The 27,371-nt window shown below is 51.3% G+C and overlaps 1 protein-coding gene across 6 annotated transcripts; it reads left to right on the top strand.

Annotated features, from left to right (window-relative positions):
* Window positions 1-27,068, top strand: JAK3 (Janus kinase 3). 6 transcript variants are annotated; one of them, XM_081846057.1, is made up of 25 exons: window positions 3-257; window positions 1,983-2,317; window positions 2,588-2,711; window positions 2,856-2,967; window positions 3,131-3,276; window positions 4,025-4,316; window positions 4,951-5,073; window positions 6,757-6,914; window positions 8,736-8,847; window positions 9,873-10,059; window positions 10,207-10,331; window positions 10,710-10,877; window positions 13,120-13,204; window positions 14,307-14,440; window positions 15,080-15,218; window positions 15,702-15,853; window positions 16,715-16,865; window positions 17,623-17,747; window positions 19,692-19,881; window positions 20,639-20,763; window positions 23,009-23,181; window positions 24,431-24,548; window positions 25,343-25,453; window positions 26,540-26,659; window positions 26,837-27,068. In XM_081846057.1, the coding sequence occupies exons 2-24, from the start codon at window positions 2,113-2,115 to the stop codon at window positions 26,654-26,656; spliced, it is 3,372 nt and encodes a 1,123-aa protein (XP_081702183.1). In that variant the 5' UTR covers window positions 3-257; window positions 1,983-2,112; the 3' UTR covers window positions 26,657-26,659; window positions 26,837-27,068. The 6 variants fall into 6 exon arrangements, 5 of the variants coding, with proteins under 5 accessions (XP_081702183.1, XP_081702182.1, XP_081702180.1 ...); XM_081846056.1 differs by having other exon boundaries at window positions 4-257; window positions 2,047-2,317; window positions 26,540-27,068; XM_081846054.1 differs by having other exon boundaries at window positions 4-257; window positions 26,540-27,068.
* The last annotated feature ends 303 nt before the right edge of the window (window positions 27,069-27,371 follow it).

Below are 27,371 nucleotides of genomic sequence, written 5' to 3'. Positions count from 1 at the left end.
TGGTCTGAAGCATCTTCTCCGGCAGCAGCGGCAGGAAATGGCTCACAGGCCTCTGAAATTCTCTGAAAACAGGAAATGGGGTCAGGTGCTTTTTGACGTACCAGCAAATCTCATCTCCGCAACCAGACGTTAGGAGGTTGGCCTGCGCCATCTCTGAGCTCCCTCGAAGGAAGCTCTGCACCCAACTGGGCGCCCAGCACTGGCCCCAGACTCTCCTGGGATCCTGGAAGGACTTTCCTATGAGAACTCCCAGAAAGGTAAGAGGAAGAGACACCAACCAAAGAGAGATGGCTTATGAAATGAAGGGATTGCGCTGAAATGGCGAAACTGGCTGCAGAATGGTAGAGTTGGAAGGGACCCCGAGGGTCATCTAGCCCAACCCCCTGCAGTGCAGGAATTGCAGCCAAATCCTGGGAACTGTAGTTTGTACAGGGTGCTGAGAGTTGCCAGGAGACCCCGTTCCTCCTCACAGAGCTAGAAGAGTGGCTGAGCAGTCAAGCCTCGCAGCTAACACAACTCTCAGCGCCCTGAACAAACTACTCTTCCCAGGATTCTCTGGAGGGAAGCCATGGAGGTCCTAAAGGATCTTCCCTCCGGTCCTAAAGGATCTTCACTGGCTCCCAGTACATTTCTGAGCTCAATTCAAAGTGTTGGTGCTGGCCCTAAATAAACTTGGCCCTGGATCCCCGAAGGAGCGTCTCCACCCCCATCGTCCATCCCGGACACTGAGGTCCAGCTCCGAGGGTCTTCTGGGGCTTCCCTCCCTGCAAGAAGTGAGGTTACAGGAATCCAGGCAGAGGGCCTTCTCGGTGGTGGCGCCCGCCCTGCGGAATGCCCTCCCGTCACATGTCAAGGAGATAAAGAACTACATAACTTTTAGAAGACATCTGAAGGCAGCCCCACATAGGGAAGTTTTTAATGTTCGATGTCTTACTGTGTTTTTATTATGTCAGAATCCACCCAGAGTGGCTGGAGCAACCCATTCAGATGGGTGGGGTAGAAGTAATACATTTATTATTATTAATAATATTATTATTTTATTACTTTGAGGCGCTTCTTTGTGTGCCCCCTCCATGAGAGCAGCAACCCCAGAAGGAGCGTTTCCTACAGCGTCTCCCCTTGTGACATGCGTTCCCCAGGGAAGCTCGCTTGGCACCAGTCAAAAATATTGTTCTGCAATCAAGCCTTGAGATGATCAACATTCTGTGTTTGTGGGCCCGGGGGGGGGGGGAGTAGTTTGCGTTTGTTTTATTATGTGATCTATGATCTCATTTTGCGATTTTATGAACCACTCTGTGATCTTTGGATGCCTGGTGGTATTCAAATTTACAATAACAAACAAGGATAATCGGGTTCCCTTTCTCAGTACAGTATATTTTGCCCTTCTTCCAAGTCAAGCATCTGCTTCCAGTCTTAGCCCTTGGACAAAGCAGCAGAGATTTTATTTTTTTATTTCATTAATATTCACTTATTTACTGCTTAATGTCAGAAAGGGCTTGTAAGTGATTTACAATGATAAAATAAAATCACAAATGTTGACACATAAATATCCTGAATTAAAATACACAGCAGAACAATCATATTAGATGGCCAAGATAAATCCATAGTTTTAAAAATGCAAGGAACGCCCCACCCCATAAAAACCGCACAGGAGGTAAAACGTGAGACACTTTTCAAGAGACGAAGGGAATGCCTGGGGGAGCCAAGACAGAGCTGTTATGCTGCCCATTCCTTATTACAATTGACTAAAATCTTAGGGAGACTGTTTGTTCTTGCCAAGCCGCATCATTCCACGCTGGGATCCTGACGAAGACATTGCATGTATTTGAAAAGCTGCATTAATGACTGAAGTCCGTCCGTTTCCCCAAATTAAGAGCTTGAAAGGGATTTTGAATAAATTGATTGCAAAAGTTTTGGGTTTTATTGTACTATCCTCCTCAGTGGGTTGTAGAGTCGGCTGTTCTGAATCATGCTTTCCATAGGGATAAGTTTATGGGAGCCAAAGAAAGTTTGGCGAAACACTGATTTCCCTTCCCCTCTGCACAGGTTCTGAGCTTGAATTGTGACTGAGAGCTGGGGGGGGGGGTCTGTCGCCTCCGACAGGCCTCCGCAATGCCTCCCGTCAAGGAAGAAGAAACCCCCTTGATCAGCAACAGAAACAGCAACCTCTCTTTCTCCAAGACAGACGGTCTCCAGGTATATCTCTACCACCAGCTGAACGCGGCACAATCGGCCTCGGATTCAGCCGGCACCCTAAACTTCTCCTTAGGGGAGTATACGGCGGAGGAGCTCTGCATCGCAGCGGCCAAAGCATGTGGTGAGTTTGAACACTTCTCAGCCGGAGCGTCACTTTCCGCCAGCTCTGATGGGTGTCTCATTCCAAAGCGCAGAGAGTCTCTCAGCCATCAGGAGACTTATCTCCTAAGCAGCCCTTTTTTATTATTTTTTAGATTTATTAGATTCCACGTGAGCAACAGTAATATTATTCTCCCCTTTTGACATTTCCGCACGCACCAGTATTGAAATCTGCGGGGAAACACAGATTCGGAAACCCAGCCTTGCTAACACCTGCCTTCTTCTTTGCCAGGAATCCTCCCTGTCTGCCATTCCCTCTTTGCGCTGGCCAGAGAGGACCTCTCGGGGTGGTACGCGCCCAGTCATGTCTTCACCGTGGATGAGGCCTTCAGCCAAGTGCTCCTCTACCGGATCAGGTAGGGCACAGCTGTCAAAACTCAGCTATGCTAACTGACCCACCAGCGCTGGTGCCCTCCTGATGTTTCGGACTACAACTCCCATCAGCCCTGGTGAAACACCTTCCCAACCTCCCCACAAAAGAGTCTTGTTTTCTCATGCAGGTTTTTCTTCCCCAACTGGTTCGGGTCCCAGAAATCGTTCCGCTGTGGGCTGGCCAGCGACCAAGTCAGTCCGGTGCTGGATTACCCAACCATAGACTACCTCTTCGCCCAGGTGAGTACAACTCCTTCTCCGAGATTCGGGGCGGGAGCAACAACTTGTAGGGTCTGGAGATGACAAATTTGCAGCAAGGCAACTGGGAGTCCCGGGAAAGGGGCATGGAATTTATGGGGACCCTGGGAGCGTTTCTTTCCCATGGACCCCTTCCTCCTCACAGTCCCGCAGCGACTTCCTCAGCGGCCGGGAGGAGATATCCCTGAGCATGGAGAACCAGGAGACCTGCCTGGGCCTTGCTGTGCTGGACATGTTGCGGATCTCCAAGGAGAGGAAGCAGAGCCTGGAGGAGACCTTCCGAAGTGTCAGGTAAGGAGGAGAGGAAGCTCTCCCAGCAAGCAGGTCAGGGGAGGAGGGATCCAGAAAAAGCGGAGGACTCTTTGGCCCCTTGTGGCCAAACCTGGAAGAGGCAAGAAGCTGCCTCACTCTCAGCCAGACCATTAGAGCCGTGGAGTCGTAGGGTCATCTAGTCCAAGCCCTGCAAAGCCAACCTCTGCTTCAAGACCTCCATGAAGGTCCACCACCTCCTGAGGGCGACCCTTCCCCTGTGGAGCAGCTCTAAATGTCAGAAAGTTCTTCTTGATGTTGAGCTGGAATCTCCTTGGAACTTGAACCCATAGATTCAGGTCCTTCCCGCCAGATGGCTCTCCTCTCTCCTCTCAGTCTCCTCTTTCCCAGGCTAAACATCCCCAATTCCTTCAACCGTTCTTCATCAGGCTTTGTTTCCAGGCCCTTGATCATCTTGGTCGCTCTCCTCTGCACACCTTCCCGCTTGTCAATCCCCTTCTTAAACTGAGGTGCCCAGAACGGTACTCTAGGTGTGGCCTGACCAAGGCAGCATAGAGTAATATGACTCCATAGGCTCTGGACACTGGACTTCGAGAAAGACGAACCCCTTGAGGTGAAGCTGTGGCTTTGGGTGTGTGCTGCAAGAGCTGACCTGCTATTAAGCTGAGCTGTGCAAGAGCTCAGCTGCCCACCCAGCTCCTTCAGCCCTTCCTGGAGCATCTCCTCCAGTCAGCCCATGCTCACCTGCCCCTCTCGTCTTTCGTTGCAGCTACAAGTTGTGCCTCCCAGAGCAGATGCGGCTCCAGCTCCAGGCGCAGAACTTCGTCACCCGGAAGCGGATCCGGCGCCAGTTTGGGCAGTCGCTGCACAAGGTCAGCAGCCTGCAGACCGAAGTCCACTTCCTCAAGCTGAAGTACCTCATGGAGCTGAAGGGCCTGCAGGGGGCCACCACTGAGGAGACCTTCCAGGCCTGGGTCTCTGTGCAGGCAGCAACAGGATCTGCCTGGATCATCCATGTCTCCAGCGAAAAAGGGATCTTGACAAGTCACAGCGGCACCAAGGTGAGGTCAAGCTGCATTGGGCACCCTCAGAGGCCATCTAGTCTGACCCCAGAGTCCAAACAGGGTTCTCGCAGGAACACCTTTCAAGACCCTGCCCCAACCCCCTTCCTAGGGCCTCCAGTGCTAGGCACACTCTACCTCCCAGCCTGAGCCAAGGCAGTAACTCCACTGACTGCACACAGATTTCCCACACTTGCTGCCGGGCAAAGGGAGGCCCAGCCTGTAGCCTGTATGGCATAGTGGTTAGAGCGCTGCACTAGGACCCGGGAGAGCAGGGTTCGAATTCCTACTCAGTCATCCGGGGGACCTCTGGCCAATCGCTGGCTATCGGCCCTCCCTACCTCGCAGGGGCATCATGGGGGCTCAATGAGGACTAGGCTTCCTCCCCCTCAATTCATTTAGTCCCCACATCAGCCCTGCGAGGTGGGATAAGACCAGCCCTCAAACAAGCTTCAGGGATGAGTTGGGGGATTTGAACCCTGGGCTGCCCCAGGTTGTAGTCCAGTGCTCTAACCACTACACCATACTGCCTCTCATGTGCAGAGCCCAACTGTCTCCTCAAGGTGAGTGTAACCAGATATATCTCTCCTTTTCGGCGCATGTGCCCCCCCTTGCAATCCTTGCAATCCTTCAGGGAACCCACCTGTTCTGCGACTTCCCCGAAATCGCCGACATCACTATCAAGCAACCCGTCCGTGAGGGTCAACCTGCGAAGAGCCGCCTGGTCAGCATGACGAAGACAGACAGCCGGGTGCTGGTAGGTGAACCACCATGCTGCTTTTACTCATCATGGAATTAGAATCGTGCCATGGAAGGGACCCCCAAAGGTCATCCAGCCCAACCCCCTGCACCATCTTCATTGTGGGCTCATTTGTGACAAGGAAGGGGTGAGCTTCCCTAGCATATAGAAGGTCCTGGCATCTCTGGATAAGAGCAGGAATACTGCTGCCAGTCAGTGCAGACAATATTGAATTAGATGAACTCTGTACAAGGAAGCTTCATTTAGCCTTAAATTCAGATCATGAGGACTGCAATCTTGCTTCCTTATTAAGGAAAGGACCATTGCTGAATGCCAGAGCACTCGCTTGGCATGCAGAAGGTTCACCATTCCTTATTCCTAACTTATTCCTTATTCCTAACTTATTCCTTATTCCTAACTTATTCCTTATTCCTAACTTATTCCCCCAAAATCATATTTTTAAGACCCCTCCCCTCATTTGCAAAAAATACGTTTGATCCACAAAATGGTAACACCATACTGTCTGGTGTCAACAGGTAGAGAATTCCCAAGGCTCACGCTGCCGTTCTGCCCCTGGCCAGTGCCTTTTGGAATGGCTTGCGTAGCCAAAGAAATGGCAAAATCACAAATTTTATCCTGAAAAATTCAGCTGTGTGGCATTTCAGGAAGCACAAAATGACAACGTGGCAGAATTTCCTGTTGTGTGTCCATCCATTGAAGGGAGGACATAGTGGTCAAAGAATCCTAGAATCCTAGAATCCTAGAGTTGGAAGAGACCACAAGGGCCATCGAGTCCAACCCCCTGCCAAGCAGGAAACACCATCAGAGCACTCCTGACATATGGTTGTCAAGCCTCTGCTTAAAGACCTCCAAAGAAGGAGACCCCACCACACTCCTTGGCAGCAAATTCCACTGTCAAACAGCTCTTACTGTCAGGAAGTTCTTCCTAATGTTTAGGTGGAATCTTCTTTCTTGTAGTTTGGATCCATTGCTCCGTGTCCGCTTCTCTGGAGCAGCAGAAAACAACCTTTCTCCCTCCTCTATGTGACATCCTTTTATATATTTGAACATGGCTATCATATCACCCCTTAACCTCCTCTTCTCCAGGCTAAACATGCCCAGCTCCCTTAGCCGTTCCTCATAAGGCATCGTTTCCAGGCCTTTGACCATTTTGGTTGCCCTCCTCTGGACACGTTCCAGTTTGTCAGTGTCCTTCTTGAACTGTGGTGCCCAGAACTGGACACAGTACTCCAGGTGAGGTCTGACCAGGGCAGAATACAGTGGCACTATTACTTCCCTTGATCTAGATGCTATACTCCTATTGATGCAGCCCAGAATTGCATTGGCTTTTTTAGCTGCCGCGTCACACTGTTGGCTCATGTCAAGTTTGTGGTCAACCAAGACTCCTAGATCCTTTTCACATGTACTGCTCTCAAGCCAGGTGTCACCCATCTTGTATTTGTGCCTCTCATTTTTTTTGCCCAAGTGCAATACTTTACATTTCTCCCTATTAAAATTCATCTTGTTTGTTTTGGCCCAGTTCTCTAATCTGTCAAGGTCGTTTTGAAGTGTGATCCTGTCCTCTGGGGTGTTAGCCACCCCTCCCAGTTTGGTGTCATCTGCCAATTTGATCAGGATGCCCTTGAGTTCATCATCCAAGTCGTTGATAAAGATGTTGTGGTTTTGCCTCTTTCCCCGCAGGAGATGGAGTTTGGCAGCCTGGCAGATGCCTTGTCATTTGTCTCCCTGGTTGACGGATATTTCCGCCTGACAGTCGATGCTCAACACTATTTCTGCAGGGAGGTCGCCCCCAAGAGGCTTCTAGAAGACCTGGAAAACCAGTGCCACGGACCCATCACGTGAGCCACAGACAAGTCCCAGAGTGGGGGGGGGGGTCATAGAGTCATGGAATTGAACCCCCAGCAATGCAGGAACCTTTCACCCAAGGTGGGGCTCGAACCCACGACCCTGAGAGGAGGAGTTTTGTGCTGTAGCAACTGAGCCAGCCCAGCTTAGACGGAAGAGATTCCAAGCCCCACTAGCAGGTGGGACTCTGCACCAACAGAATGAGGAAGGATGGGACGTCAGGCAGGGCTGGGCTGGCGATGTCTTCAGTTCGTCTCTGAGCCGCAGCCTGCAAACCGCACGACGCTCTTCCTTCCTCTGAGGGCAATGTGAAAAAGCCTGTGGGCCTCGCCCAGAATTATAAAGTCTTCCAAAAGGCACCTCAAGACTCGGGGCCAAAACTGGGCAGGATCTGCTTTCGAATCAACTAGCAGGGCTATTGATAGAATTGTAGAATGGTAGGAGTCGGAAGGGCTCCCCATGGTCATCTAGTCCAACCCCCTGCCCTGCCTTCTGAAACACCCTCTCCAGGCAATTTATCACACTCATCATTTTATTTGTACGCTGCCTTTCTGCAGTTCAAACTGTGCTCAAGGCACCTTATGAAACTGAAGTTCTTCTTTCTCAAATTTGCTAGCCGCTCCTTCTTGCCCAGGGCGATCCAAAGCAAACCCCACATACAGACATTAAAACCAAGGAGGGGGGAAATGCATTTTAAAAATCCCTCCCATGTCTCAAAAGCCACAGATAGTTAAAGGTTTTTACTCATAAGAATGTCGGAAGAGCCTGCAGGATCAGGCCACTTGCACCCTATTGCCCCAGTGGACAATGCCCCACGCAACCTCGGGATCCAGGTAGTCTGCTTCTGGGCCTAGAAGCTCCCTAAGAGCCCCAGAAGAGCCAAAGGAATTATAGAATTAGAATTATAGAATTGGGCTTGCCGATCAGAAGGTCGGAGGTTCGAATCCCCACAACGAGGTGAGCTCCCATTGCTCGGTCCCTGCTCCTGCCAACCTAGCAGTTTGAAAGCACATCAAAGTGCAAGTAGATAAATAGGTACCGCTCCGGCGGGAAGATAAATGGCGTTTCTGTGTGCTGCTCTGGTTCGCCAGAAGCGGCTTAGTCCTGCTGGCCACATAACCCGGAAGCTGTACACCAGCTCCCTCAGCCAATAAAGCGAGATGAGCGCCACAACCCCAGAGTCGGTCATGACTGGACCTAACGGTCAGGGGTCCCTTTACCTTTAGAGTTGGAAGGGACCCTGAGGATCCGCTAGTCCAGCCTCCTGCAGTCCAGAAAGAGGCAGCCAGTGGCGTAGCGTGGGGGGTGCAGGGGGGGGCCGGCCGCACCGGGTGCAACATCTGGGGTTAGGGCAAATCCACGGGTTAGGGGGCGCAAATCCACGGGTTAGGGGGCGCAAATTACTTGCCTTGCCCCAGGTGCTGACAACCCACGCTACGCCGCTGGAGGCAGCTGTCCCTTTCGGGGATTAAACCTGCAATCCTGGCTCTCACCAAGGGAGACCCAGCATCCTCTTCTGGCAGGGAGCAACCCGGCGCTCCCAAGGGAATCCTGCCCCCAAAGGAAACCTTTTATTGGGGGGGGCATTGCACCCGAGTGCGGCTCTGCATTTGCCGCCTTGAAAAGGAAACACACACTCAATAAATGAATAGATAAAAACCATGAATTTTGTGTCAAATGTGGGGAGGAGGTTTCGCCACCCGGCTTTCAAACGGGCAAACCAACGGAACTTCCTGCCACTAGATCCCAGCTTCAAATGATGCAGATTATTTATTTATTTTTAATTTATGCCTACGTCGAATTTTGAACTGCAGGTCAGAATTCGCCCAAAACAGACTGAAAGCGTCTCAGAACAAAGGCGTAGCGCATGTCCTTCGACGAAGCCCAGAAAATTTCGACAGTTACCTGCTCACCATCTGCATCAAGGTGGGAGCCCCCCTTGCTTACCCTGGTCCCATGGGTGAGGTTTGGGGTGCAAATATTGTTTGGCCCTTAGCGGTACCCATAGAGGAGGCAAGGAGGATGACGAATGAGGAAGTGGGAGAGATGTTCATCTGGAAGGCAAATGAGCTTTTGCTCCCACAAGGAGAGTATGGCGTCTGGGCAGTGGCATAGCAGGGGTTGCCAGAACCTGGAGAAAGGAAATTATTCATAGAATCATAGAATGGTAGATCTGGAGGGACCCCAAGGGTCATCTAGTCCAACCCGCTGCAATGCAGGTAGGAATCTTTCGCCCAATGTGGAGCTCGAACCCACAACCCTGAGATTAAGAGCTTCATATCGTGTGCACTGACCGTATACTACTTGAGCATTACTTGCACATAGCCATATGAGTGTGCACAGCTCCAACTGCCTGTGTGCACTTGTTGGATATAACATGAGACTGCCCCTCTGAACATGGAGAGCAAAGGGAAGGGCACTCTGCATATGCTCCATTGCGGCCCATCTGCAGAGGTGGGGGGGCCCCACTCTGCTCTGTCCTGAATGCACAACTCCAGGATGGAGTCTGGGTCTGCTTCAGAGTACCCACTGAAATACGAGGGCTATCTGTCCCCCTGGCCCCCCTCAGAGGACAGGTCCCTTCCTCGTATTTTACAGGATTCTGCCTCTACTCTGAATCCCCCATAATTGGAGGCAGAATCCGAAAACTTTGGGAAGTCGACAGATGCATACTTTTTAAAAGCCTGCATCACTTGGAGCTTGGATCTAGTGGCAGAGAGTTCTGCTGGTTCACCCATCTGAAAGCTGAGTGACTTGGGTCACTTGCCATTGAAACGCATTCCAAAAAGTAACCCAAAGCAACAGAAAACATTGCAAATCCTTTTGCAACTTCCATTCACACTAATTTTGGAAGCAATTGCTGTTTTTACAAAAACCTTTTCTCTTCCCCTTGCTCCCCGCCCCACCCTGCCCCACTGCCTGGGGTCACCCTGCTTCCCCAAACCCCACAGACGGACATCGGCAAGGACTTTAAAAGCCTCTTGATCCAGAAGGGCAGCGATGGCACCTTCTCCACTGCTGGAGTGGCCAAGAAATTCTGCAGCCTCCGGGAGATGCTGGGTGGCTGCCAGCACTTTAGCCTCCAGGCCGACGGGGCCGCCATCCAGCTGGGCCCACAGTGCCCCCCACAGCCCAAAGGTAGGCCCTGCCAAGGAAAATCATGGCATTGTACAGCCAGCAGCCCCACAGATCCCATCCGTGGGGATCATGTCCTCTTCCATCCTGCCATGGGGTGCCCCAAATCTTCCTGGTCCCATAAACTCCTCTGCCTCTGTTTCTCTGTAGAAAAATCCAACCTCTTGATCGTCCGGGGGGGCACCTGCCACCAGCTGCCCAGCTCACCATCCACCTCACGGAGGGCCGTCAACCAGATGATGTTCCCGAAAATCCAGGCGGAGAATCTGGTGCAGGTAAGAGGGAGAAAGATGGACTTACATGACGTGTGTCTAAAACACATAAATCTGTCTGCAACTCCCTGCACACACACAAAAAATAATCTTGGGAACTGCAAAGTTGGGGGGAACCCCAGGGGTCATCCAGCCCAACCCCCTGCAATGCAGGAACACACAGGCGGCTCAAGAATCTCTGGCAGGTGCCAACCGACCTCAAACCTCTATTTTTTGGGGCTGGCAGGAACCTGTCTGCCTGCTTTGAGATGGATCATTTCTCCCTCCATTAAAGTCACAAGCGCAGTCAAGGATAAGCTTTTCCTGGTCAGTTCGCAGCCCCCAGCGGCCCTCTTTCTGCACCCTGGCAGTGCCCAATCTTCTTCCCCCCCCCCCCGGCAGTGTGAGAATCTGGGGCAAGGGACCTTCACCAGGATCTACCAGGGCTTCAAGCGAGATCCCAAGGAAAGCAGAGAGGAGGAGGAGGAAGAGGAAGAAGACGGCTCGAGGAGTCGCCAGATGGAAGTGGCCATGAAAGTCTTGGACGTGGCCCACTGCAGCTGGGCTGAGGTGAGGCCAAGGGAGCGGACGCGGGGGAGTCCTGGGAAATCGGGACGGGGAGAAGCTGAGCCAGACAGATGAAGCTGCAGCGTCAGGGCCTTGGCTCCATCTAGTTCAGTATTCTCTGCACTGGCCGGCAGCAGCAGGGCATCCGGCAGGGCTCTATGCTAGATGCCAGTGTGAAATATCAAAAGGAGAGGGGGACTGAGGTTTCTTGGGAGGTCATATCCTGCACCTTCCATACTTCTGTCCAGAATGGCAGAAAAACTCCCAAACAAATGTGTTAAATCTGTAGCAATTCCGTCACATCTCCAACAATGCATTTTTCTCTTTTGGGGTGTAAAACACTTTTATTGAAAGTTGTTTTGTTTTAACATATTAAACACTGAAACAATCTTTACAATTGTGCAGAAAGAGGAAAGGGGAAAGGAATAGAGGAAGCGTAACTGAAAAGACCCTGTATCACAATTAAGTCACGCATCTCTCATCATTTATCTGCACATAGAAAGGCAAGCTCCTCTCTTCCCAATCTCCCGTCCTGAGAAAACCTTCTTGCAGGTACCTCCCACCTCTACCTGTGCCCTTCCTGTGCGGGTCCTCCTTAATTCGAAATAAAGGAATCTTAATTAGAAAATACAAAAATTAGTAATAATAATAATAATAATAATAATAATAATAAAATTTATTTATATCCCGCCCTCCCCAGCCGAAGCCGGGCTCAGGGTGGCTAACAATAATCAAACAATCAAATAGTCACACATTCAAAAATATTTCATTATAAAAATTAATTAAAATCAAATTAATGGCAACCGATTAAGCGAGATTCTGTGCAGGTTGCCAGAGGAGGGTCCCCAGGGCCATCTAGTCTGACCCCCTGCAAGGCGGGAATCACAGCTGAAGAATCCCTGCCAGGTGGCCACCCAACCTCTGCTTAAAACCCTCCAAGGAAGGAGAGCCTGTCACCTCCTTCCGAGGTACAGTGGTGCCCCGCAAGACGAATGCCTCGCAAGACGAAAAACCCGCTAGACGAAAGGGTTTTCCGTTTTGGAGGCGCTTCGCAAAACGTATTTCCCTATGGGCTTGCTTCGCAAGATGAAATGTCTTGCGAGTTTTTCCGACTTTTTTGCCTTTCCCCCCTTTATCTAAGCCGCTAAGCCGCTTATCCACTTATCCGCTAAGCTGATAAGCCGCTAAAAGCCGCTAAAAGCCGCTAAGCCGCTAATAGCGCTAATCCGCTAAGCCGTCAATGGGCTTGCTTTGCAAGACGAAAAAACCACTAGACGAAGAGAATCGCGGAACGGATTCTTTTCGTCTTGCGAGGCAGCACTGTAATAGAATCGTAGGGTTGTGGGGTTGCAAGGGCACCCCAAGGGTCATCTAGCTCAACCCCCTGCAATGCAGCAATCTCAACTAAATTATCCATGACAGGTAGCCATCTCAGGCTGGCCCTGGGGCCTTCTGCATGCACAGCAGCTGCTCTGTCCCGGAGCCGCCCTCTGTTCTGCTCTCCTCACCAGCAGAGCCACTCTGGCAAATCACATTCAGTTGGGAGCAGGTGTCATTTTGCTAGTGTCCACAAGGTGGTGATGCTGCTGTGAAAAAACCAACCAGGTGCGCAACGATCACAGAGAGGCGCCGGGGGAGGGAGGGAGGGAGGATATTATTATTATTATTATTTATACACCGCCCATCTGGCTGAGTTTCCCCAGCCACTCTGGGTGGCTCCCAAATCGAGTGTTAAAAATAATACCGCATTAAATATTAAAAACTTCCCTAAACAGGGCTGTCTTTAAAAATAGGATCACTGCTTATTTCTTTCACATCTGAAGGGAGGGCGTTCAACAGGGCGGGCGCCACTACCGAGAAGGCCCTCTGTCTGGTTCCCTGTAACCGAGGGAACCACCAGAAGGCCCTCGGAGCTGGACCTCAGTGTCCGGGCAGAACAATGGGGGTGGAGACACTCTGTCAGGTATACTGGGCCTTTGAGGCCGTTTAGGGCTTTAAAGGTCAACAACAACACCTTGAATTGTGCTCGGAAACGTCCTGGGAGCCAATGTAGGTCTTTCAGGACCGGTGTTAGGTGGCCTCGGCGGCCGCGCCCAGTCCCCAGTCTAGCTGTTGCATTCTGGATTAGTTGTAGTTTCCGGGTCACCTTCCAAGGTAGCCCCACGTAGAGTGCATGGCAGTAGTCCAAGCGGGAGATAACTAGAGCAGCGTCTGGTTTTGAGTGCGGTTTCTCTCTTCTCCGCAGCCCTTCCTCGAAGCGGCCAGCATGCTGGGCCAACTCTCGCACAAGCACCTGGTCCTGCTCCACGGAGTCTGCGTGGGAGAAGAAAGTGAGTCTCCTCCCCCCACCACCCTATATCCCCACCCCAAGTCTGCACATGGGACTCCTCAACTTGCTTTGCATGTCTGTATGTGCGCTCCAGTCTGTGTCACCAACCTCCACTTTCCCCCAAAGGTACAAAAGCTGTGCAATTCAGAGGTGGGGGGGGGGGTTGATTTGCATGCAGGGTGGAAAGAATTAAAGGGGGGAGGCTAGGATGGGCCTAGAGAGAGCCTGGCGCCTGGATCAGGCCCAGGGGGGTACCTAGCCCAGCCTCCTCACAGCAGTAAAATGCCCCATAGAACCTAGGAATGGAGATAGACTGCCTCTGGCCCTGGAGGTTCCATAAGAGGCTAAGAAGAGACTGCTGGATGAGGCCAGCGTAGGCCCTAGTGCAGCATCCAGGAGCCGACTGGGGCCCCCGCAAAGGGAAGGGCCCCACAAGGAGGACCTGAGCAAAACTCTCCTCCCTTGGGAGCCCAGGAGCTGGTGCACAGAGGCACAGAAGTCACAAGGGACCACGAGGGTCATCTGGTCCAACCCACTAGAAGATAGTGGGCCATGGAGAGCCCGTTTGTCATGCTAGCTTGTGGTCATCACTAGATCTTCGGGAGGGGGAGAGGATGTCAGCCTTCCCAGGCAGGCACTCTCAAGGTGATTTGCGCTACAACTCCCATCATCAGAACATTCGGAGAGCATTCACCCAGATGGTCAGCACTGACTGGCAGCCGCTCTCTGGGGCTTTGGGGCAGGAGACATTCCCAAGGGGGCTGAAGCTGGGACCTTCCGTGATCCTCAGCCATTCCTTTAAAAATAAAGGTTCTAGTCCTCGTGGGTGGATGCTGGAGTAAGGAGCGTAGGAAGCAGCCTTCTGCAAACTCAGGCACCTCAGGTGCAGTATAGTCCATACTGACTGACAGACGCTGGGACCTCCTGCATACAGAGCAGGTGCTCTACCCACTAGGCTACAATGTCCCTCCATAAACCAGGAGACTGAGACCTCTAATGGGAGTTGTAGCATCCAAAGGGCGCCTAGCTTGGGGAATGGTTTGGGAAGGAAGTGGTGCTTAGGACGCTGGGCGGTCTGATCTGGCCACTTTCCTTCCCGGCAGCTGTCATGGTGCAGGAGTACGTCAGGTGCGGCGCGTTAGACAGCTACCTGCGCAGGAACCAGGCGAGTGGCAAAGTGACGGCCACCTGGAAGCTGCACGTCGCCAGGCAACTGGCTTATGCCCTCAACTTCCTGGTAGGTCCCTCGGCGGAGGAAAGGTGGCTCAGTGGGTAGAGAACCCGGCTCTGAATCTTGGGGTTGTGGGTTCAAATCCCACATCGGGCGAAAGATTCCTGCCTTGCAGGGGGTTGGGCTAGATCAGGGGTCTGCAACCTTTAAGACAAAAAGAGCCACTTGGACCGAAGGAAAAAAAACTGGGAGCCGCAAAACCATTGCGACATTTAAAACAGTGGGGAGTGTCGGGGCACACAATGCGCCTCCTCCCCTCGCTAGTATCGGCTCCGGAGCCGCGGCAAAGGTGTAAAAGAGCCACATGCGGCTCCGGAGCCGTGGGTTGCTGACCCCTGGTCTAGATGTTCCCTGGCGTACCTCTCAACTCTACAAGTCTAGGATTCTAGGATTTTAGCCTGCCAGTCAGAGCCTAGGGTCCCTTTGGCAGACCAAACAGGGCTTTCCCCTTCCTGCATCATTAAGAAGGCAGCCGTGGAGCACTCTGTTGGTCAGAGTGTGGCAACGCATGACGCCAGGGTTGCAGGTTCAAATGGTCAGAGTGGGCGCTGAAAAGAGGTGCTTTGAAGATGTCAATAGGCAGGGAGTTCCACCGTTTGGGTGGAGGCTGCGTGAACATCCTTGCTTTTTCTCTCCCGGCCACAGGAGGACAAGGCCATGGTGCACGGGAATGTCTCTGCCAAAAAGGTCCTGCTGGCGAGGGAGGGGGACGCTGCCAGCGGGTGCCTCCCCTTTATCAAACTCAGCGACCCGGGGGTCAGCGCCACCGTCCTCCCCAAAGACTGTGAGTGGCTGAGTCTCCTTCCTCCTGTCCGCCCTTCTCCCACTGCACTCACAAGAGACTTTGGGGCTCCCAAAAGAAGGGGGGGGGCTGTCTCCTTGGCCCTCTACTGGGCGTGCCCCTGCCCTAGAAAAAACATTGCTCTGATTTAAAAACACGTTTATTCCAAGTAATATTTAAACACTTTACTTCTCATAAGGTTTGCTTTTTCTTTAATTTTGGTTTTACTTTTAATTAAATAATAATAATTTTAAGATGACATGCTGCTGCACTGCAGGGAAACCTCAAGGCTGTTGTAGAAAAAAGACGAAAGGAAATTTATGGCGATTTCAAACATGCAGAAATTTTAAACTGCAGCAGACTGTAGGCTGAAACAAATTGCCCGTTTCTGCTTGCCAGGGCTGACCAAGCACTTGCATGCGAGGAGACGCCCCGAGATCTCTGAGGAACCTGTTCATTTCTCTCTTTCTCTGTCTCCCATCCCAGTGCTGATCGACCGGATCCCATGGGTGGCACCCGAATGCCTGGAGGATCCCAAGAACCTGGTGCCCGAGTCGGACAAGTGGGGCTTTGGCGCCACCTTGTGGGAGATCTTCAATGGCGGGATCATGCCCCTGAGGCTGATGGAACCCGAAAGGGTAAATTCCCCGGGTGACACCCCCGACTTTTGGGGTTCGGGGGGGGGTCTACACCAGCGGAGACCCTTTGCAAAGCCTCTGCAGTGTTAGAAACTCAGATATATAATCTAATTGCCAAATGGCACCTTAAACCAAGGTTGTAGTCACCACAATGTATTATTATTAGTAGTAGTAGTAGTAGTAGCAGCAGCAGCAGCATAACACTTTATATTTATATAATATCTCAAAGCGGTTTTCAAAACATTAAAACACCAAGTAAAACAATCCAGAATAAAACAAATTTAAGGAAAATATTTCAGATTCTTCTCTAAGTGACATTTGGCTTTCCTCAGTCTCCAATCCGGCGTCCAGAGATCTTCACATGGTTGCAATTGATTATATACATTGCAGGGCATTGAACTAAATGACCCATGGGGCCCCTTCCAATTCTACAATTCTATGGTAAATTGCTTCAGGGTTCAGCAAACCAACCAATATTTCGGCTCCTTCAGGAGGGGATTTATATGTCGTCTTTTCACCCTGCACTGCAGCTGAGCTCTTACAAAGCTCAGCCTAATGGGCAGCTGAGCTCTTGCAAAGCTCATCCCAAGCAACCATTCTGGCTCAAAGGGGTCGATCTTCCTCGCCACAGTAAGGAAGAAGGAATAGCACGGCAGCAGCAGATTTAGCTGAATAAAATAGTTGTGCTTTCTGCAGTAATTTATACCCCACCCACCTGGCTGGATTTCCCCGATCACTCTGGGCAGCTCCCAACAGACTAGTAAAAACACAATAAAACACCAAACATAAAAATGTGGGGGGCAGGACTAGATGACCCTTGGGGTCCCTCCCAGTTCTAGGAACTCCTCTTTCTTTTTGCAGAAGCTCAAGTTCTACCAGGACCAGCAGCAGCTCCCCGCTCTCAAATGGGCAGAGCTGGCCAACCTGGTGGCTCCCTGCCTGGATTACAACCCACGGAGGCGCCCCTCTTTCCGCAGCATCCTTCGCGACCTCAACGAGATCATCACTTCCGGTGAGTCCCAGCGGCTGAGAAGCGCTGTGCAAGGTGCAAAAGTATGAAATGTTTTGTGAAGAAGTAAAAGCAGAATTTACTTAGGTTGCCTGGGTCTCAAAGCGGGAGTTGCAGCAGCAAAATGGAGTCGGGTCCAGAGCTGCAATCTCAGTTACAAAAGTACAGAATCTAAGTTCAAAAATGGCGTCTGTGTGGTCAACTTGGAAGCGCGGCAATGACAGAGATGGCCAGGCAGCTTCCTGCCAAGGCAGACAAAGGAAGTGATCTCACAGAGTTGTCTCTCTAGCAATTTTGACTCTGTGAGCCTAGGCTCATCTAGCAAAACATGAATTGTTGGTTTGGTGGCAAGTACAGTCATACCTCATGTTACGTCCTTTTAGGTTATGTCCTGCGGCGACCCGGAAGTACCGGAAAGGGTTACTTCCGGGTTTCACCGCTCGCGCATGCGCAGATGCGCAAAATGACATAATGTGCAGAAGCGGCGAATCGCAACCCACGTGTGCGCAGACGCACCGCTGTGGGTTGCGCTCTTTTATGTTGCAAACGGACCTCCGGAACGGATCCCATTTGCAACCAGAGGTACCACTGTAGTGATGTACCAAGCTGCCTTTGGCCCCCTGTATCACCCACACTGACTGGCAGCAGCAGCAGCAGCAGCTCCTTACTGCCTCCTGCCCCACCTGGAGCTGCTGCCGGGGGTTGAGGCCAAGCAGGTGTCCTCCGCGGAGCAGTGGTCCTCAACTTCTCCTTCCCCCAGATTACGAGCTCCTTTCGGACCTCCCGACCAGCAACACCCCCGGAGGCTACGTGGATGTCTCGCTGTGGCAGGATCCCACCCTCTTTGAGGAGCGCCACCTGAAATACATCTCCGTGCTTGGCAAGGTAGGCGGGGTGCGGAGGGCGGGGTCTGCAGTGCAGTGGTCTTTGGAGAGGACTGGGAGTTGAATCCCAAAATCATTGAGTTGGAAGGGAGCCCCCCAAAGATCATCTAGCCCAACCCCCTGAAACGCAGGAATCCCAACCCCCAGCCGTCCATCCTATTTGAAACCACACCAGACCCCTAATTAGCTGTGCAAATGGGCGAGCAGTTTCATTGCTGCATGAATGCATTTGGGCAAAGACCCGGGGGGAATGGATTTGTGAGTGAGTTGGAAGGGGACCCCAGCGGTCATCCAGCCCAACTGTTGTAAACAAAAAATGCCCTTTTCCCTTATGGTGTATCCAAGAGCCCATATAGAGTCCTTACATAGGTTCTCCATCAGTTGGAGAAAATAACAGAGGCCAAGCAGAGAATATTGAGAAGCAAAGCAGCTAGGAAGCCTGATCTTTATTGATCTGTTGCAACAGGGTCCTCACTCACCACACGCAGGAGGAAGGAGGAACCCAGAACAATGGCGCGCAAGGCCTTATATAGACTTTTGAAATTGCCCCCTGTGGCAAGACCACCCCCAGAAATTAATACAAACATCACAGAAGCGGTGTAACCTAAGACCACCCCTCAGATACATCACAGCTACATCACAGAAAAGGCGGTCTAAAACAGAAATTTGAATGTTGTTTATCTCCTGTCTGGCAGGTTCCTTGATTGGATTGCCTGGGGAGCCTGGTCAGTCTTTTGTAATGATAAATACTTAGTTCCTGGGCCAGGTCACAGGCTCACACCCTATTCAAACACAGACATGCCCTTAAGACAGGATTTGTGAAGGAAAAGACAATGGGGAGGCTTTTCCATTTTCCTTTGACCTTGCAGAGAAAACATTTGGTCAGTTTGGGACAGTTTGGGAATCAAAATGGTTCCAGGTCGGTCTTCCTGTGCTGATCTATGTACGTGCTTGGTTGGCACACTCATGAACATTACCATATATCTAAGACCTCAAAATTCCTATCACACAACCCACTGCAGTGCAGGAATCGCAGCATCAGTTTGGGGAGTATTGGGTGTCAGAGAAGTGTATTGATTCATTCCTTTTAATGAAGAGCATTTGCACCCCGAAATGGCTCCCAGAGAGGCTTACGTCCAATCCCAGTTAAGGTGCGGCAGTCCCTGCCATCGAAAATTCCCACTGCAGGCAAGGAAAAGGGGATGAGGAGGAAAGAGGGGGCGAATGAAACTCCAGTCTCAGGCAGCGTGATGGGAGCCTCTAAAACTAGGCATGGCCTGGAGACAATGGCCAGAGAAAAGTTTTTCTCCCTCTCTGGAACTCGTGCACATCCAACACAGCTGAATATCAGAAGATTGTCACTGGTTTGAAGTGATTTGGACACAGCTGGAATTGGGGGTGTTATCTACAAACTCCATATTTGATGTATCAGTTCCTTGGTTTGTGGGGCGCTGCAAAGCTCGCAGTATACCTGAAGGAGCGTCTCCACCCCCATCGTTCTGCCCGGACACTGAGGTCCAGCTCCGAGGGCCTTCAGGCGGTTCCCTCACTGCGAGAAGCCAAGTTACAGGGAACCAGGCAGAGGGCCTTCTCGGTGGTGGCGCCCGCCCTGTGGAACTCCCTCCCACCAGATCTCAAAGAGAACAACAACTACCAGACTTTTAGAAGACATCTGAAGGCAGCCCTGTTTAGGGAAGCTTTTAATGTTTGATGCATTACTGTATTTTAATATTTTGTTGGAAGCCGCCCAGAGTGGCTGGAGAAACCCAGCCAGATGGGCGGGGTATGAATGAATGAATGAATGAATGAATTAACAAATATTATTATTATTAATGCAAAACCATTGCAAAACTTTGGCATGCGTTTGGAGGGGATCCCAAATCTGGGGGTTCGGAGTTGGTTCTCCAGTTCTCGTGTCCTTAAATCTGCGCGTTGCTGTGGGCAGGGCAATTTCGGGAGCGTGGAGCTGTGCCGGTACGACCCGCTGGGTGACAGCACCGGGGAGCTGGTGGCTGTCAAGCGGCTGCAGCAAAGCACATCAGAGCACCGGGCCGACTTTGAGCGGGAGATCGCCATCCTGCGCTCGCTGCATCACGACTTCGTGGTCGCCTACCGGGGCATCTGCTGCAACCGAGGTGACCCCGAGGGGGGGGTCTGGGAGGGAGAGGGACAGCCGATTGCTTGGGGAAGGTTCAGCAGAGGGCAATGCAGAGACTGCCCTGCGAGGAAGTTGGCAGCGCTCGGGGCTTTTGAGTTTGGAGGGAAGGTGAGGGAGGGATGGCATGGTCACGGAGGTATAATAGAATCATAGAACTGGAAGGGACCCCGAGGTCATCCAGTCTGTCCCCCTGCAAGGCAGGAATCTTTTGCCCAACACGGGGCTCAGTCCCACAACCCTCTCGTACTCTACCAACTGAGCTGCGATGAAATCATAGAATACATCACAGAATTGTAAATTTGGGAGGGACCCCGAGGGTCATCTAGTCCAACCCCCTGCAATGCAAGAATCTTTTGCCCAATGTGGAACTCGAACCCACAACCCTGAGATTAAGATTAAGCTCCATGTTGGGCAAAAGGTTCCTGAATTGCAGGGGCTGGACTAGGTTTCAGACTCTCCCATTCTGTAAGTCTAGGATTAAGGGTCTTGTGCTCTCCTGGCTGAGCTATGAAATCATGGAATTAATGGGGCTCTAACCCAGGACCCTGACATTCAGAGTCTCTTCCCGATGAGCCATAAGGCTTTATCAAATGATGCCTGGCCTGGAGAAGGTTTTCCTGCCTCTCGTAACCCTGGGTCCTGTCGATTCCCCCCTTTTCTTTCAAGGCCACAAGTGACATTGTTTGTCTCCCCCCAAATTAGCACAAACCTTCTGTGTCTCCCCCCAACTTCAGGCCGAAATTCTCTCCGGCTGGTCATGGAGTACTTGCCCAACGGGTGCCTGCGGAACTACCTGCAGAAGAACAGAGAGAGGCTGGACCTCAGGAAACTCCTCCTCTACGCTTGGCAGGTCTGCAAGGTGAGGCCTCCTCTGCAATGTCGCCTTTTGAAGTCTTTGAGATAACATCCTCGGTCCCTATTAATTCTGCTGTTAATTTTGGATGCAAACGGCTTTCTTCATCAATGTGTTTTTCCGAGCTGTTTCATTTGATGTTTTAATGTAGGTTTGAGATTTTGTTCTTAAAATTATAAAGCGGTAGAGAGGTGAAATGAATACTAATGCCACAAATAATAATAGTAGTATTAACCTGTAGTAGAATCATAGAATCATAGAATCATAGAATCATAGAGTTGGAAGAGACCACAAGGGCCATCGAGTCCAACCCCCTGCCAAGCAGGAAACACCATCAGAGCACTCCTGACATATGGTTGTCAAGCCTCTGCTTAAAGACCTCCAAAGAAGGAGACTCCACCACACTCCTTGGCAGCAAATTCCACTGTCGAACAGCTCTTACTGTCAGGAAGTTCTTCCTAATGTTTAGGTGGAATCTTTTTTCTTGTAGTTTGGAACCATTGCTCCGTGTCCGCTTCTCTGGAGCAGCAGAAAACAACCTTTCTCCCTCCTCTATGTGACATCCTTTTATATATTTGAACATGGCTATCATATCACCCCTTAACCTCCTCTTCTCCAGGCTAAACATGCCCGGCTCCCTTAGCCGTTCCTCATAAGGCATCGTTTCCAGGCCTTTGACCATTTTGGTTGCCCTCCTCTGGACACGTTCCAGTTTGTCAGTGTCCTTCTTGAACTGTGGTGCCCAGAACTGGACACAGTACTCCAGGTGAGGTCTGACCAGAGCAGAATACAGTGGCACTATTACTTCCCTTGATCTAGATGCTATACTCCTATTGATGCAGCCCAGAATTGCATTGGCTTTTTTAGCTGCCGCGTCACACTGTTGGCTCATGTCAAGTTTGTGGTCAACCAAGACTCCTAGATCCTTTTCACATGTACTGCTCTCAAGCCAGGTGTCCCCCATCTTGTATTTGTGCCTCTCATTTTTTTTGCCCAAGTGCAATACTTTACATTTCTCCCTATTAAAATTCATCTTGTTTGTTTTGGCCCAGTTCTCTAATCTGTCAAGGTCGTTTTGAAGTGTGATCCTGTCCTCTGGGGTGTTAGCCACCCCTCCCAGTTTGGTGTCATCTGCAAATTTGATCAGGATGCCCTTGAGTCCATCATCCAAGTCGTTGATAATAGTAGTATTAACCTGTTAAAAAATAATAATCCTGGAGTGGGAAGGGGGTCATAGAGCTCATCTATCCTAACCCCACTGCTCAACCATAACATCCCTGGCAGGGGGGCTGTCCGCTCCCCCTCCTGATGGTGCTCCTTCCACCACTGCCTTGCCGGGGGTTGGACTAGATGACCCTCAGGGTCCCCTCCAACTCCACAATTCTGTGAATGACTCTTGATCTCGAGGAGCTTCACAAAATGAAATCCACTCGCTGGACATTTCTGCCTCTTAGCTCTCATCCAGCCTCTGAAGCCAAATTCATATTTATTTATTTATTGTCTTTTGTAGAATTGTAGAGTTGGAAGGGACCCCCAAGGGTCATCCAGCCCAACCCCCTGCAAGGCAGGAACCGCAGCTAAAGAATGACAGAAATGCAGAGTTGAAAGGGAAACGGAGGCTCATCTAGCCCCCCCCCCAGCCCCCCCCACAATGCACATTTTTCTCCAAGGAGCAAGCCTGGCTCTCCTACCTCTCCTCATTTCCCCCCTGCGACAACCCTGTGAGGTGGGCCAGGCTGAGAGGCGGGCGACTGGCTCCCAAGGTGAGCTTGTGGCTTTGTGAGGATTTCAGCCCAAGTGTCTCCCGGGTCCAAGTCCACTACAGCCAGACCTCGGGTTACAGGCACTTCAGGTTGTGCGATTTCAGGTTGCGCACCGCGCTGAACCCGGAAGTACCGGAACGGGTTACTTCTGGGTTTCGGTGCATGCGCAGAAGCGCTAAATCACGCTTTGCACATGCGCAGAAGCACCGAATCACAAAACGCACATGCGCAGACACGGCACTGCGGGTTGCAAACGTGCTTCCCACACGGATCACATTCATAACCCAAACGTCCACTGTACTATAGAACTGCTGCACCAGACTTCTAGACAAATTTTAAAAATACGTGCACACGTCCTCTAAGCAGTTGGCAGAAATATCCCTTTTGCCAAAGGAAGATGCTCCTCATTCACTGCAGAGAGGTTTGGGTGAGTGGGATGAATCCTGGGGAGCAGGGCCGAATCCTGACCCTCACCTTTGTCCCTGCAGGGCATGGATTACCTGGGTTCTCAGCGCTATATCCACCGGGATTTGGCCACCCGGAATATCCTCGTGGAGAACGAGAACCACGTCAAGATCGGAGACTTTGGCTTGGCCAAGATCCTCCCGCAGGACAAGGAGTATTACGTTGTTCGGGAGCCGGGCCAAAGCCCCATCTTCTGGTACGGAGGGGCGGGAGATCAATGGGGGCAGCGGGGGTCCAAATGTTTTCATTCTCCTCCCAGCAGTGGCCAGAGATGTGTTGCAGAGTCGAAGGGACCCCAAGGGTCATCCAGACCAACCCCCTGCAATGCAGGAATCGCAGCAAAGTCATGTCCATGCTTTTCAATGGATCTGCCCTGAATCACTGGCGGAGGAAGAGGCGTGCAGGGGGAGCACACCGCCCCCAGCAGCGCGATCCCAGTGGGGTGCCATCATGGCTGCCCCCCCCCCCCCCGCCGCTGGGTGCCACGCCCCAGGACGCGCCCCAGCCCCGCCCCCACCTGCTCTCTGCCCCCCAGTGCTGGAGCATGAAGCTCCGCCACTGCCCTGAATAGGTCTTGGTCGGGGGAAATGGGTCCCCAGACGTCCCCCCCTATGGCAACGCCACGTAGGGCTGGGAACGCCCCTCATCGGAAAACCCTGGAGAGCCACTGCTGCCATTCAGTGTAGATGTCAGGAGTGAGGCACAAATCGCGCCAAGCCAGTTGGAGTGAACTGGTTTTTTTAGCAAAAACAGGCTCTGCATGGGTGTCTGGCCTAATGAGCAGAGAGCCTCATCTCTGGTTGGTCTTGTCCCATGAAATCAGATGTCGAGTCCAAAAGTTCCCAACTCCCCACAGCCGTCTAAATCCACCCCCCACCTCTGCTCCAGGGTCTTTCCCAAGCAATCAGAGACTAAGCCAACCTCTGCTCCACCCTTTTCATGCCTCTCCTGGTCCTGGGAGACCAGCGGGGAGGGGAGCTTCTTGCAGCAGGAGGGGGAGACCCCCATGGCTCTTCCCCTCTCTGCCTCTTGGCCTCCTTCTTCTCCTGCTTCAGCTCCTGCCTCTGAGTCTGGACTGCTCTCTGCCACAGACTCTCCCCGCTCACTAAGCCTTGTTGCCACTTCCCTGGCTTCTGACCCCTGATTGTCACCCCCCCCCCCACTCCCCGGGCTCTGTGCCTTCTTTCCCTTTCCCCTTGGGGGTTCCTCAGCCAGTTCCTCTCACTATTCCTCTACAAACTGCCTACATCTCCTCCTCTCCCAGGTATTTCCCCAGCGATCTGAGACTGTGCCTGAGGGCAGCCAACCTCTTCTCTGCCCTCTTCATGCCTCTCCTAATTCTGGGAGACCAACGATCTGCCTCAATCTGAGGCAGCTTCCTGGGTGTAGATGAGTCCCTTGTCCCTAATCAGGAGGACCAGCATCTAAGGCCCTTGTTTCCCCAGGTACGCACCAGAATCACTGTCCGACAACATCTTCTCCCAGGAGTCGGACGTCTGGAGTTTTGGGGTTGTCCTTTATGAGCTTTTCACCTACGGGAGCAAAAGCTGCAGCCCCTCAGAGGTGAGTGTGTGTGTGTGTGTCTCTGTGTGTGTGCAACCCTTTAAGAACTCAAAAAGAGGTTGCTGGATTGGGCCAGTGGCTCACCCAGCCCAGTCTCCTGTCCTCGCAATGGCCAAATACATCTAAGAACCTGGCCATCCAGACAGACTGCACCTGGTCCTGGAGGCTCCATCAGAATGTTCCAGATCATTGTTTTATTATATGTGGTGGACAAGCCAATTGGCCAAGGGAAACAGGGGTGGGGTGGGTTTAAAGGTCTTTTGTAAAAATACTGGAACGTTTCTTTTAGGTCCCCAGAGATTTATTTTTTTTAATCTGTTTCTTCATGCAACAAAACTGACGGGATATGCAGAAACGGCAAGTTTAACTAGTAAAATAAGAGATCAGGAAAATATTTGCAGATTATTTGAAGAAAGATTGCAAGCAAATTGAAGGCTAGCAGGATTAGAGTAAATTCATCAGCATACAATTAAGTTGTGAGATAATGAGAAAGAATTAATATGGAGTAATTAGAATATGCAGCAGCTGAGCATAACTAGAATGAACCATGAAAGGGGGCAAGGAAAGCCCATATATATATATATATATATATATATATATTCCGGATCAGTCCAGCCCGTTCCTGCCAAATCCTCTTTTGTGGCGACCATCTCTGCCTCCTGTGGCAATGAGGTCCATAGTTTAATGGAGAAGGGCTTTCTTTTAGCTGCCCTGAATCTCCCACTACTTCTATATGTAACATAACATGCCCCACGTGACCCTGGCCTTGTCCTCTCCCACACCCTCCCACCTAGGAGTTTCTCCGAATGTTGGGGCACAGTAAACCCCCCATGATCGTCTGCCAACTCTTGGAGCTCTTGAAGCAGAGCCAGAGGCTCCCGTCGCCCCCCAACTGCCCGGCTGAGGTGAGTCCACAAGCAGAGGGCAATGGATCCATCCTTGTGCCTGAGGTTTGAGGAGGGGTTGGTCTAGATGTCCTCATGGGGTCCCTCCTTCAAGCCTGGGGCGGGATTTAGACCAAGCAGGGGCAGGCACTGAGTCCTTCAGTCTCCTTGAGTTCATGGCTCTAAGTGAGGTCTCCCCTCCCCAAGCAGCATGGGAACCATAGTTTACCCCCAACAGAGCTACAATTCCCAGCACCCTTAAACTGAAATGTACAGAATGGACCCAGCCATGGTGACCTTCCTCTTCAGAAACTCAGCTGAGGTCTGCTCAGAGACATCTCTAATGCCTTGGAGATTGGGGGACGTGCAAAGCTAGAGATCACTGAGAGGCAGCGTGGCAGAGTGGTCAGAATGCTGGACTGGGGCCTGGAAGAGGCCGGGTTCAGATCCCCCCGATGTCGCCATGAAGCTTGCCAGGTGTGGGCTTGGGAGCCAGTCGCCGCCTTCTCTCAGCCTGGTCTACCTCGCAGGGTCATTGTGAGAATCAGGATGGGGAGAAAGAGTAAAAGGCGAACAATTTAGACAACCTGAAGGGAAATCAGAGCAAGACACTGATGGAATATGCAGAATTAGCAAGTTCAGCTAGTATAGTTCAGCCTCCAAGGAGGATTGAAAATGTTAAAATTGGAAAAATTAAATTAAAAAAATTAAAAGCATGTTAATATGCTAGCAGGTTTGGAGTAAGTTCAGCCGCAAAAGTTACTTTGAGAATAAAGTTGAGAAAAGAAGGTATTGAATAATTCTAATATGCAGCAACAAAAGATAACCATGAGAACGTCACGGAAGGGTGGGAGGGAAGTCAATTTCTTAAGTGAATGTATATTGTAAAATGTTTGATAAATTGTATTTTATTTGTGGGAAATTTATAAATAATATTTTTTTAAAGAATGTGGGGACACAGAACCATGGACACATCACCGAGCTCCTCAGATAATGCAATTAAATAGATAAATAAAGGATTTATGGAGGGGGAAGGAAAGCCAAACGTTGGCACAGAGTGGATTCGCACCCGGTCCTGACCTCCGTCTCCTCTCCCTCTTCCTGGAGGTTTATGCGCTGATGCAGTCCTGCTGGTCCTTCTCCCCGGCCCAGAGGCCTCCGTTCTGCAAGCTGGCGCCCCAAATAGAAGCCCTGAGAAGCAGCCGCTGCAAAGTGCGGGGCTAGCAGGTGAGGAAGACTGGCCGGGAAACTGAATCTCTTAAAATCCAGTTTCCAATGCGCAAGCAAAACCACACGCCTAAAAGCCAAACTAAGGAGACCCTCCCCTTCTTCCGAGGGGCAGGCAGCTCTTGGCCCTGAAGTTCTTCTCCATGTTGAGTCGGGATCTCCCTTGTTTGAACCCAGGGATCCTGTGTCCCAGGACTGACTGCAGCAGAGTTGCTGACCTTCTCTTCTGCAGAGTCTGGACCTCGAACCCAGGACTTCATTCCACCCTGCTTCCCATGCTGGGCGCTTTGGGGGTGGCAAAAAGGGGGCTTTCCTCCGCCTCTCCCTCTTGTTGCTAAAGGATCTTTTTCTTTCCTTCTTTATGGTCGCACAAATTAATAAAATTCTTTAAAAGTTAAAAATAAACAAACCCAAGTCTGTTGCATTTCTCTTTCCTCATCCTCTCCAGGACCGAAGAGCAGGCAGAACTGAACCTCTGTGAGATTTTGTTGCAAAGAATACAGTGGTTCCCCGCAAGACGAACGCCTCGGAAGACGAAAAACTCGCTAGACGAAGGAGTTTTTCGTTTTCTTAGCCGCTTTGCAAGACGCATCTCCCTATGGGCTTGCTTCGCAAAACGAAGCTTGCCCCGCAAGCTCCAGTGATAGCGGGGAAGCGCAGCGCGTCTTCCCCGCTGTCCCCGGACCTCTTTTGAAGCAAGGGACGACGGGGA

This window comes from Podarcis erhardii (genome assembly GCF_964252035.2).
Source record: "Podarcis erhardii genome assembly, chromosome: 18".
Classification (NCBI taxonomy): Eukaryota; Metazoa; Chordata; class Lepidosauria; order Squamata; family Lacertidae; genus Podarcis; species Podarcis erhardii.
This window is presented reverse-complemented; position numbering and strand designations above follow the sequence as displayed.

Coding starts and splice junctions, on each gene's coding strand:
- JAK3 (XM_081846057.1), top strand. CDS start 2,113: ATGCCTCCCGTCAAGGAAGAAGAAACCCCCTTGATCAGCAACAGAAAC. Junction 2,712..2,855: donor GTGCTCCTCTACCGGATCAG/GTAGGGCACAGC, acceptor TTTCTCATGCAG/GTTTTTCTTCCCCAACTGGT. Junction 15,854..16,714: donor GGCTGATGGAACCCGAAAGG/GTAAATTCCCCG, acceptor TTCTTTTTGCAG/AAGCTCAAGTTCTACCAGGA.